Here is a 13,464-nt window from a genome sequence, read left to right on the forward strand (position 1 = left end):
GGCTCATGTTATTACAATTAAGACACCTCGTCATTATGTCATGTTGGTGGTTCTCAACAAGAAGGTTCCATCTTACAATTATTTCATTTTGTGATCACCTTAGGAATGTAAAGTTGATCTTGTTGACATTAGACCAAACACAATTTGGATCAAACATATCACATTTGAAAGAAGTTGTGTTTTACACCCAATGGCCTTCCATCACGATCACTATAGGATCTCTTGCATAAATGCATAGAAATTCTACTTCCTCTATGTTGGATTTCAAATCCATAGTGGAATCTCCCATAAGATGTATCCTTGGTATGCCCCATATCATGTCAACCTCTCATATAGCATACAAGTTATTGCATTCCATGTATGTGATTTCCCTGAACAAGGTTTCATCAACTATTGTTAATATTTAGAAATCTCTTTGTACTATCTTTAAGGATTGTTGGAATGGTTTGTCATTATGGCTTGGCATTGATGTCAAAGTAAGTGGATGAGATTGTTGTCAAGAAGATATTCATTATCTTTGAATAGATGAGATTGATGAACAAATTATTAAAGGAAATGCCAAACATCCAAAAGGATTAGAAATGAAGTCAAAATTATGGTGTGTCATGAAATCAAGTTGTTAAACATTCTTGTAGGGTCAAGGAAGCAAATAAATTACCATGATTAAAGGTAAGGACATATATCATAGTGAAGAAAATTCATGATCAAAAGGAACACATATAAAGATCAAACTTCATTATTACTTACCAAAACAAAGGCATGTATCTATCTAATAATGATAACTCCCTAAGTGAAGGATAGAGATGTAAGCAATTATTTCATTATTGTCTGGTTGACTTCCTCGGTAAGATACAAGAAATCATTAAGCACAAAGATGCAGTAATATTGGTAGTAACTATGTTTAAATATTAATAATTAAAGAGTGGCAATCTATTATGGAGAAAGACAAAGCAACAATCAACATTAAGATGAGAAGCAGTTCTATGGCAAAGCCGACTCATATGAAAGTGAACTAAATGTAGCAAAGACAATTTAACAAGATTCGTTTATACTAAACAAACAACAATACAATGATCAAAATTAGTGCGATTAGACATTAATAACGATACAATAATGCAGCAAGTCGACACAACGATCTGTATTGAAGTAATTAATATCTATATTTAACGATCTCCTTGTTATTCAGCTTAATACTTCAACGATTCTATTGGAGATAATGAAAAGTTAGCGACTTATTTAATTATAGAGGTGATAAACAATTAAAGGTGGTGATTGGTTCAACAAAAAAGACAGTAGCTAACATAGACAAGGAAATTAGTATGATGGCAGGAATGGTTTGAAGTCATAATGACTGATTCATTAAGAGACACAAGTAAACTAATACTCTGAGCAATACAATAGTGGCGATACAATTATCAACACGGTGATCTCTCATAAAGACAACGATTCATAGATTGAAAGGAATCGATTTATTTAGACAACAAAAGTAATTACCAAATTACAATTTACCAAGAAAGGGTGTGATTTAAACATGCTGGCCAATTATCAAGAGTTACAAGTGGCATCTTAGTTGAAGAAGAGATGTGATGTGTTATGGAAAGAGATGCTATTTATTGAAGAAGGAATCTTCATTCTTTAAAGGGCGTGATCTGATTATGAACAAAGTAATTAGTATTCTCAAGGGGTGTTATTTGTCTTGCTTCTAATGAAATGTTTTATAAAGGATATGTCTCTTCAATAAACATATATAGAGAGATTGAAAGCAATGAAGGGGGTTTGAAAAGAGAAGACATATATAGAGAGATTGAAAGCAATGAAGGGGGTTTGAAAAGAGAAGATTGGTGAGTGAAAAAAGTTCTAATTATAATATCATATGAAAAGGATAGAGGTTGCGAGACACATATATTATGAAGAGTAAAGTTTAAAGAAGATTATTTGATGGTGATGGTAAGGAATTAAGATTCATTTGTTAGAGTCATGATCATTCAAATGGTTGTATCTTTTTGAATAGATGCATCCTTTCATGAAGGGTGGGGAGTATGGAAATAAAAGAATATATTTAGGAGAGTGGATTGTATGTGTATCAGAAGAAGATAGTTGGAATACATACACCAAGAGGATTTGCGATCAGGTCTATAGTAGGTTTCAAAGGTGATATAAAGAACTCTATTTTGAAGAGAATAGTGTGACAGACTTATAGTCATTCCATAGCATTTGAAGGTAAAGTTGAAAGGGGATACAATAGCATAAGTTGTGAAGAATCTATAAACTCCAATCTGAAAATTCAATTGAGCAACAACAATTTATAATATTGAGGCATATATTTCAAGGATACAAATTTGAGGAAGCTATCAAGGTCTAAATTATGGTAAATCCCAAAATGGGACGCTACAATGTATCCATTTATTATACATTGGCATGCTTTGTGCTCACTTGTTCTTCTTATGTATCATGAAGGATCCCAAACATCTATCTAAATTACTATATCATTGAACTGGAAATAAATAATCATAATTCACTTGAAACACCTTGATCCACATTAAAGGTTATGATAACTGGAATTATTGCCCCCCATAACATAACCTTCTCACTAACTTTAGCATGGAAGGAAATCCTCTTTAAATGTATCACTCCAATACTATCTATAGCTTAAAAATCAAAAGCAACACTATTAAAATAATGTATCAACTACAAGTATGAAAGGTCTATACAAAATTCATCCATGTAATTACTATAGGAGTGGTCAACGATCATACATAGATTTAGAAATTTCCATTAGAAGCCACCGATTATAAATTTATCTTCACATAGATAGGAATCCTTGCAAAACCACTTGTGTGAATACCAATAAAGTAGCATGGTGGCTATTAACAATGATAACAATAATATTAGGACTAGAAACTAGGTTCATGGTTAACCTGGGAATGTCTTCACGATGATATAAGGATATCATAGATTACCATAACTCACCCAATACATGCTTTGTTGGAGGTAAGTCATCCATCAAACTCATATTGTACTACCCTATCATGCAACAAAATTTTTCCCTAGAAACATTTCAATGTGTACATCATGCCTATTTAATTCATGATTATATTCCCTTCTCAATAATAGCCTTGAAAAAGCAAGTTTCATGCACTACTGCTCAAAGGAAAACCAAGCGTAGCCTCTAATAAATGACTCACCTTTGAATAGGGTTGTGGTTTCTACCAATTGGAACTCCACATAAAAGTATTTGCATATCAAGTATTCACCCAAACTATCAACCAATCTCTTTGCTTTCGCGATGTTTAGAATTTGAGGTATCTCGTTCTTCATCAATTCTCTAATTTGCTTGTATCTTGAAACCCACAACACCATTGCAACCTTAGTCATAAAATATTGAACATTAAAATGACACCCATATTGCTTACATTTATCTAGAATCCAACTTGTTGGGGGGTCTTCAAGTGTAGTGAAGTGATAGCTCCATGAATGTGTCCATTTTCCTTCAATATCCACATTGGCCTTTCTAGGATATTCCATTTACAAACCAAAAGTCTAATTTTTATAACTACTAAATAACCCATCAACAAGCTCATTAATCTTAAAGAAAAGGAGTTCAGACATTTCTTGGTCAACCTTTACATATACAATGTTTATCATCATGGAGTTTCTTTCCCTCGTGTCAACAATTACCAAAAGAGCAAAGGGGTTGGAAATTGTAAGATTCTCTATCATTTTGTAGCTCCAAATAGCATAAAATTTACCTATGGAATTTCACCAAGAGGATTTGTCAACGTGTTAGTCTCTTAATATAAGTCTCCACATACCTCATGCTTGCTTATGATCTAGACTAACCATTGTTTTGTTGGCATGCAAGGGATGTAAACTATGCAATTGAGGATGAGAGTAGCTCCGTGAAAGACATAATCTCCTATATCTCACACCATTGCATGTGAATGTATTTGATCCTAAAGAAAGGGATCTCATGCCTCAAGCTAAAGGGTATAATTTCCACCTCTCCAATATCATCAAGGTTTTCATGATTAACTTGTAATTCCTCTTCGTGGGTTTAATTAAGGTCAAATAGTTCTTCACAATAGCAAAACTAATATCTTGGAAATCCTCATCACATGCTCCAATCATTCTCATATATTGCAAATCATCATTATGTAGCGCAATTACTTCCATACTTGAAATTATGGTAGATGTTTCTTGGACATCATTTATAATTACTGACACATTTTCAACATACAATAACAAATCTTCATTAGGGATGATGTTGTGTTCATCTTGGACCTCACTACCTTCTATTATTAAGGTACCCTCTTGTTCTTCCTCTATGACATCTCGTGACTTTGATTTTTCTTCCCACTCTATTGTCACAAATTTTGTCTCTAGTGCACTCTTTGCTATTTTAGGTTTCACCATCTTGGGCCTCCCTCTTTCAAGAATGATTATTTTGGATCTTTCTCCTTGCACCTTCTTCTCCTCCACACATTTATTATTCTCATTTCATAATACTCCTCAAAAGTCATATCACAACAAATTGCTTGATCGAGGACAACATGTTCAATGTGATATCTTGCTCTTTCATCCTCTTTTTGTAGGTGTATAGGTCGTTTCCTTTAACTCCTTGGTTACTACCCTACCCATCTCCTTTAGATTTGGTTTTTCTTCCTTCCTTACAAGCATTCCCTTTTAATATCAACCAAAGTATTTTCATATCTAAGCATTTTTTTATAACAATTCTAACATGGTCTCTCCAAATGTCTTCATCTTTTTGTGTTGATTCATGAGATGGAAAGATCTTGGCTACAATACCACTATAATGTCCCTTCCCATGTTTTTCAATGAAAATAATAGATTTGCAATATAAACAACATTCTTCACCAAGTAGATTTAAATTATAGTGATGTTTTATACTTGATAGTGTGAATACCGAGCTATCCAACATGTAAACTTGTACAACAAAATTCTAGCAACAACATATTTAATAAGATACAATTTCTATAGAAAATAGGTCTATTACAATAGTCATTGCAACAAAAATGACAACAAATACAATTCCAAAACAAAGAATTCTCGAATGAACAACTGAACTTCCCTACAACTCCTTAAAGCTCTAATGCATTCCATGAGTGATAATTCCCTTGATAATCAAAGGGGGTTTGTCCTTTTATTCCAATAATAAATGGATTTTCATTCATTGATCATGGTCTTTTATAGGTTTTTATCCATAGAAGATCACCTTAACATAAAGTGCCCAAAAGATATAACAACACACCATACATGACTACAATTGGTTTCCTATTTTTATATGCCACACACCCAAAAGATCAAGATAATTAGCCTAGAATCAACTAGGTGTCAAGGCCTTGATTTGAATTTCACATACTACATCACAAATCAGCCTTAGTGTACCTTTGCACATTACATCGCATGTCAGCCTTACAAGCCTTACAAACTTTCTCATCGCAGGTTTTAATGTTTCTCCTTCTGACTTGGCATGCATCGGGCTATAACCTCAATCACCAACCTCTGATAGCTCCTTGGCATAAGTTAGGCAACAACCCTGATCTCAAACCTCTGATAGGTCCTCGACATGCATTGACCAACAATATTGGTCCTTGACCTCTAACAAGTTCTTAGCATGTGTTGAGTCACAACCATAATTCCTGACCCTTTGGGAGGATCTTGGCATGTGTCAAGAAACAAACCCAATCCTCAACTTTCGACTGATCCTTGGCATGGATTAGACACTAGCTTTCATCCTCGAACTTTGATGACTCCTTGAGAAAATAGTATTTCTTTTAATTTTGAAAAAAGAGACATGTTAGTAACTCCTTTCCAATCTTGGATTAGCTGAAAACCCTTAATGAAACAATTTCAAATGTTTGGCTCCCCAACATGGGTCCACATTCCATCAAAAAAATGAAAGGCTATGGATCCATGGAGAGAACCTTATATATTTATTGAGTATGTAGATGTTTTCAAGGGCTACAAGCTTATTCATCCTACCACTCATGACCTATTCATTCAGATGAGTATTTTTTTAAGTGGGCATTGACAAATCTTCTCCTATCACATCTCCACTAGTCGTCACTTTGAGTTATTACAAAATTAGATAGTTCTTTATAGGTTTTTGACCCTCATTATTCCATTAAGGAACATTCTTCAAATAGCGATGATGATGATGAACATTATTCACTTAGTCATCATTCTAATTATCCTCTAGATTCTCTAAATTCTCTAGCTAGAGAGTCTCTTTTGGTTCAATACAAATCATAGTAAACGCGAGATTATGTTGTAGATCCTTTAAAAAACTAGAGAAACAAGATCACGATTTGAGGATTCTCCATAAATATTTATTGCTACAAATTTTTATCCTTAGTCATGTTAGGAAGCTTCAAATATCCTTGAGTAAGATGCTACTATGTAGGAGGAGTTTACTTCCTTAGAGAGGAAGCACATGTGGGATTTAGTCTCCCTTCCTAAGGGAAGGAAACTTGTTCAATGCAAGTGGATCTATCAAACAAAGTTTATTTTAGATGGGTTGGATAATAAGCATAAGGTTTGCTTGGTTGCCATAGGATTCTTTGAGGTTGTTAAGATTGAATACTTTGAGACTTTTGTACTATTCACCAAAATGAATTCCATTTGAATTTTCTAAATTATTTCTATAGATCGCAAATGGGAATTTCATTAGATAGCTATGAAGAGCGCCTTTCTTCATGGTGAATCTCAAGAGACATACGTGGAGAAACCTCAAGGGTTTGTATAGGATCCTTCACTTTTTTCCATCTTTAAAAGTCTTTTTAGAGACTCAAACAAGCCTATCAGGTTTGGTATGTTGAGATGAACTTTGTCCTTCTGATGGTTGGGTTCACTAGATGCCATTCTGATCCAAATATCTATATTCTATAACAAGATGATACTTGCGTTCTTGGTTCTCTATGTTGATGATTTTTTTTATCGCAAGGAGTCCATCATCCACCATTTGAGTAGTAAAAACTACCCTTCATGATTAGTTCTTGATGCTAGACCTAAGCCTATTGCACTACTTCTTAGGGTGAGATTGTTCGATCTTCCTCGTGTATCATCTTGGTACAATCTAAGTATGTACTTAATATTCTCTCCAAATTTTTCATGGATGATTATGTAATAAATCTTCAAAAATACTTGCAACCAATATGCATATCTAATATTTTAACAACTTGCAAAAGACCCAAATTTGGCCTGCACTAATTAATTCCAAAATTGACAAATTTGCACCAAAGGAAATGAAAAAATTATTTAAACTTTAAATGCTATAAAATAATAGCAAGAACCATTAATGGTATGGACTCGCACTTATATGACATCAAATTTCTAGATTTAATCATTAACAAAAATTTGGATACAAAGCAATAATTTTCACTATTTTTTATTATACCAATTTAACTCAAAATGAACACATATGAAACACAGTGGGATATATTTGACTTTTGCATTGTGATTAATTGTAATAAAACCATAATTCCCTCAAGAAATTTTAGAAAAAAATTTGATATAAACACACTTGACACATTGCGAATCACACACCAAATTTGTCTAGATCTACCATTAAGTCAAAGCCAAATACTCCTAGCACTTGGAGATGATATGACGTAACAAAAAGGTACAACAATAAGCTAACAATAAACTAAAACAATCACACCAAACAAAAGAATCCTTTGAGCACCACGAGTCACCTACAAACAACAATAAAATAAAACACAACAAAGCTAAACTGACTACAACTCTATAAGCTTCAATGCAAATTCAAAGTGAAATTGTCAAAAGAATCATAGAGATTTCATCCCATGACCTCACAACTCATGAGGTTTCATTCAAAGAAGATATTTCAAAACACAAGTGCTCATACAATCTAAGAAGGAGACATATTTTTTGCAGAAGATCTAAATGAAATCTATTGGCAAGAATATATAGAAAATGCACACCAATTTTGGTGCCTAAGAGTGCCCATGCCACATTTGAAGGGAAAACCAAATTTAAATTTGCATGCAACTCCCACCATGCATATTGTCAAATGACACCTAGAATCTTGAACAACTCCACGTAATTGTCAAGAAATAACCTTTGATGATACCCATGTGAAATACAATGCTCAATTTGCATAATTTGAAATATGATTTAATATTTAATAACCCAATTTCTCGTAAAATATAAACTAAAATAGGACCAAATAAACATTAAATAAAATAATTCCTACTATTTCACCTTAGCTAATTGAGCTAAAATCCAATTATCTAGATTTTCAATTAATTTGGGATATTATAAATTATAAGTTTGCACTATCTCCATTCCTATCTGGGATCGAAGTTAAGGCTAAGTGTTCTTCACCTTTGGTGGATGACACTTTGTATTGATATATTGTGGTAGTCTTATCTACTTGAATCAAATGAGATCCAACATTTTATATGTTTTAGTCATCGTATCTCAATTCATGTAGGATCCACATGAGCTTCACTGGAAAGTAACCAAATACATTCTTCACTACATTTAGGGTACTTTATCATGGGATTCACTATGCAATGAGCGTGAATGTTGTTTCAACAATATATACAGATTCATGTTGGATGGACGATTCTTAGGGTCACAAGTCTACTTTTGGGTTTTGCTTCTCACTTGGTTTCAATCCAGTTTATTAGTAGATCAAGAAGTAGTTTGCTATTTCTCTTTCATCTAGAGAGACTAAGTATTGAGGGGCAATTGATGTTGTTACTAAGGTTATTTGACGTTGAAATATTCTCTTGATTTCACATTCCATTTTGTAAGCCTACAATCATCTATTTGATAATTAGAATGCACGAATCTCACATAATCCAGTCCACCAAAAAAAGACCAAGCACATTGAGATCCATATCCACTATATCAGGGAGTTGATTCATGATCACATCATTGATATTTGGTACTATTAGACATAATAGTAAATCATACACATCTTTACCAACCCCTTCACTAAGAGAAAGTTCCTTCACTTTTGAGATTTTCTTGGGGTACAATTGATGTCCTCTTTGGGGGAGGGGGGTTACTTAGTCCTTCCACTTCTCCTCTCTCTATTTTTGGGGGCATACTTTCTCTTTGTGGGAGGGGGCTTCTTCTTTAGGAAGAATTTTCTATGCACATGAATACCTCATTAGGACTTATTTACCAAGATCCATAATCATTTTTCCCCCATAAGCTATGCTTAAGAGTGGTGTTGGTGTAGGTTTTTTATTTTCTTAGTGAGATATTTATTTTTCTTAGTCATAGGTTTTTCCTACACCTTTATTAAGATTTCTTAGATTTAAAAATGTTTAATTAATCAATAACTAGGAGATAAGGTGTTGAGGTGTCACCATCCTAAAGAGAGAGCATTTACTATTTTTAAATCACTTGGTGTTCAGTCCCTTATTGGTTGGCTTTGTCATCTCCATCACCTCCCTAGTCAATATAAACTCATTACCTAGCTTGTGTTTTCATTCATTCATGTTGATGCATGCAATCATTATCTTGTAGTTTCTCCTTGAACTCTTAATGCAATCTTGTCAACTTGATATTTGCACATCTCTTGGAATTACAAGCATGTAATTTTATGATATTTCATTTACAATCTTATAGCTTATTCTCTCTTAGAAAGATCTTCATTTTTCATCTCTCTTAGATTTCTAACACAAATTTATTATGCAAATGTGGAGATAAATTTCTAGGTTTGAACTAAACTCGGGTAAATAAGTTCAATAAATTTTTTATCAGTCCTAAATGAGAAAAGTGACAAGAAACTCAGGGTTTGTAAGTTTTGGATTAGAATATTAGAACTATTGAATTTTTGCTTTAAAATTTTAGCTAGGATACATATTGGTATTGGAGTATTTGATTTAAATTAATATCTACAAAGGGATTTTAAAAATATACTTGTTAGGGACATTATGAAAACTTAGTACCGAATATTTAATTCAAGATCACAGTTTAGTGAACTCATGGTTTACATAATACAACTTAGTAGTTTTGTGCAATCTTGTTTCTATAAAAGCAAGCACATGAGTAGTTGTTGAGGTTGGCTCGTATAATCTTTGATTTGTTGGCTAGGGTTGGATTGAACATCTCTTGTGGGTTACATATATGAGTAGAGGAAATATGAATTGAAATGTGTGGCAACATGATTCTTATTTGCTTGTTCACATGGAAGAATAAAACTAGGGTGCTTGACGCTTCAAAATATTATATGGAGACTTTGTAAGTGTATTATAATCTTGCTTATTGACTAATACACCGAGTTACACGGGTGATTTTGGAGACTAATTGTTTTTTTGAGATTTTTTAAGGGTACATCTAGTGTTATCTTGTACTATTTTGTATTCTTTTGCATTGTGGATTATCAATACTTGTTTTACATCTATAAATCTCTCATACGAGTTTTATAAAAATGTCATATTATTATTGCAAATTTCCTTTCACACACTATACGCATGAATGATCATTGTATAGGAATACAAAAGAAAACGATAATCAATATATTTTTTACATTTAGTTCTTTATGTTATCAATAAAATTTTATTTTAAATTTATCTTTTCCATGATACAATGTTAAATTTGTCATAACTTTGATAAATATCTATTTGACTAATATTTTTTCCATTTTATTTTAATTTTAATTTATGTAATACTAATTAAATGTTATTTTAATATTGAGTTTTACAATAAAATATTATATTTAATTTAAGCAAATGACAATTATAAAAAATAAGAAATTTCAAATTCTTAAATACAAAAATTAATAACATTGTTACTAAGTTTTTAATTCTCAAAGAATAAAATAAATTGCTATACACTGAGGTAGCAATTTTATTTTTTTATTTTTTCTTAAAAAATGGTATGAGTACCATATGAAATCCTTTTAGTGGAAGCAAGTACTTTTCCGTTGGAGGCATCAACAATAACTCGATTAATAAGCTATCTAAAGAAGGCAACAATGGCCCCAAATTGCGATGGAAGAGGGTCTTAACCGTAGGAAGAAAACTTGGATGAAACAAAACAAAAAGTGGTCGAACAAGTGGAACATCAAGCTACACGATTGTTCTAGAAAAGTTTGTCATGGAAAAATTTCAAACTGTTATGTGAACTAACCGCATTGAAGTAAAAAGGCATATTATATCAAAGAGTTTAATCTAACTTGGGAACATGGAGAGAAAGTATATTTAGGGGTAGTTATTAAAAGAAAAGCAAGGCTGTTAGTGACACAATTGGGGACTCGTTCGCATCATCTCAAATGAGAAACAAGTAGGTGGAAAAGGCCCAAAGAGATATGAGAAGAGAGAACACAATTGAGGACTCGTTCACAATTGTGATGGAAGAGGGTCTTAACCGTAGGAATAAAACTTGGATGAAATGAAATAAAAAGTGGTTGAACAAATGGAACATCAAGCTGCACGAGTGTCCTAATACTAACGGGGAAATAAAGAAGTTCATCATTTAAAAGTTTCAAACTGTCATGTGGACTAATCACATTGGTCGTAAAAAGGCGTATTACATCAAAGAGTTTAACCTAATTGGAGAACATGGTGAGAAAGCATATTTAGGGACAATTATTAAAGGGAAGGCAAAGTTATTACTTGCTCAATTAAGGACTGGTTCACATCATCTCAGATGTGAAACAGGTAGGTGGCAAAGACCCAAAGAGGTTTGGGAGGAGAGAACTTGCTTGTTCTGCAAGGCGGATGCTATAGAGATTGAACGACACTTTCTCATTGAGTGCACTGCTTACAATGATATTCGTGCTCAATATGAGTTTATCTTGAAAGCCGACAACATGTATCATTTATTTGATGAGGACAAGATCAACCAAACTGCTAGCTATCTGGTCAAGATTCATAGCAGGAGATCATAAATGGAAAGGAATTCAAAGGGTCTAGTGCTATGATTTTCTTGGTCCCATAGATTGATCAGTCTCGTGGACGTCAGAAAAATCATTCATTCATTCATCATCTCAAATGCAAAATAGGTAGGTGGAAAAGGCCCAAAGAGGTATGAGAAGAGAGAACTTGCTTGTTCTGTAGGACGGGTGCAATTGAGACCAAATGCCACTTTCTGATTAAGTGCACAACGTATGATGACCGAACGACACTTTCTCATTGAGTGCACTGCTTACGATAATATTCGTGCTCGATATGAGTTTATCTTGAAAGCCGACAACATGTATCATTTATTTGATGAGGACAAGATCAACCAAACTGCTAGCTATCTGGTCAAGATTCATAGCAGGAGATCAGACATGGAAAGGAATTCAAAGGGTCTAGTGCTATGATTTTCTTGGTCCCATAGATTGATCAGTCTTGTGGACGTCAGTAAAATCATTCATTCATTCATCATCTCAAATGCAAAATAGGTAGGTGGAAAAGGCCCAAAGAGGTATGAGAAGAGAGAACTTGCTTGTTCTGCAGGACGGGTGCAATTGAGACCTAATGACACTTTCTGATTAAGTGCACAACGTATGATGATATCCGTGCTGAGTACAAGATGAAAAGTTGACAACATGCATCATTTATTTGACCGTTTATTTGAGAAAGATAAGATCAACTAGACCACTAGTTTTCTAATCAAGCACATGAAGATAGTTTAGAAGTGTTGATCTAAAATCATTTCATTTCTAGAATTAAAACAAATTTATCCGTTGGGTGCCTCTTCACAGATTTATGAAAGGTTCCCAGAGCTTGATCGCATTTAACACGTACTTCACAAAACTCCCAATCTTAACTCTAAAAATTCCATGATATTTTCAATGCTGTCTAGGCGATTTTTTTGCTCTGGTTTTCTGCAGGAAAGAGGTTTGTGCACAACCAAAAGATGGGGAGTGAAGCAGGTCACGAGATCTAATCTAGGGCCTGCCGTTGAACAGCTGAAAGACCAAGTTCAAAATGCAGATTTTATTGCCGTTTCTGTGCAATGCACGGGCTCTCATGCCACCCCTTGGCGCAGGATATTAGAGTTCGACAACTGTGAGAGCTCTTATCATAAGGCAAAAGACAGTGCTGAGAGGTTTCAGCTGCTGCATTTTACTGTATGCCCGTTCAAGTGGTCAGGTGATTCCAAGGTTATCGCATTTCCGTAAGTTTTGTTGTTTTCATTCTCTCCATTTCTTGTTTTACGTGGTAAATTAGTTGGAAGATCAACCTCCATTCTCTGGACAGGAAAGGGTCTGTAAATCAATGATAGGGATCGCTAACCTACCCTAGGAAACTTAGATTTGAGTGACCTTTGGCATAGTTGCCACGATATAGGAGAAATGGTAGCACCTTTGGCACAACTGCCACGAGGTAGAGAACACTGATAGCTCACTGGTAGAGAATCCTCGGTTTGAGTGACCTTTTAAATAGTTGCCACGAGTTAGAGAACAATGGTAGCACATTTGGCATGGTTGCCACGAGGGAGAGTACTGGTTGCTCACTGGTAGAGAATCCC

At 33.9% G+C, this 13,464-nt stretch overlaps 1 protein-coding gene across 3 annotated transcripts in view; it reads left to right on the forward strand.

Annotated features, from left to right (window-relative positions):
- Positions 1 to 12,639: 12,639 nt before the first annotated feature.
- LOC131042497 (poly(A)-specific ribonuclease PARN-like) overlaps positions 12,640 to 13,464 on the forward strand; it is a 43,983-nt gene continuing 43,158 nt past the window's right edge. Inside the window, exons 1-2 of one of the 3 annotated variants that reach the window (XM_057975811.2) lie at positions 12,641 to 12,733; positions 12,824 to 13,085. In XM_057975811.2, the coding sequence (XP_057831794.2) occupies positions 13,066 to 13,085 (20 nt within the window). In that variant the 5' untranslated portion in view covers positions 12,641 to 12,733; positions 12,824 to 13,065. Of the gene's footprint in view, positions 13,111 to 13,464 lie in introns of all 3 variants that reach the window. The other 2 variants (XM_057975809.2, XM_057975810.2) reach the window with 2 other exon arrangements.

The sequence above is a fragment of the Cryptomeria japonica genome, chromosome 1 (assembly GCF_030272615.1).
Source record: "Cryptomeria japonica chromosome 1, Sugi_1.0, whole genome shotgun sequence".
In the NCBI taxonomy this organism is placed as follows: Eukaryota; Viridiplantae; Streptophyta; class Pinopsida; order Cupressales; family Cupressaceae; genus Cryptomeria; species Cryptomeria japonica.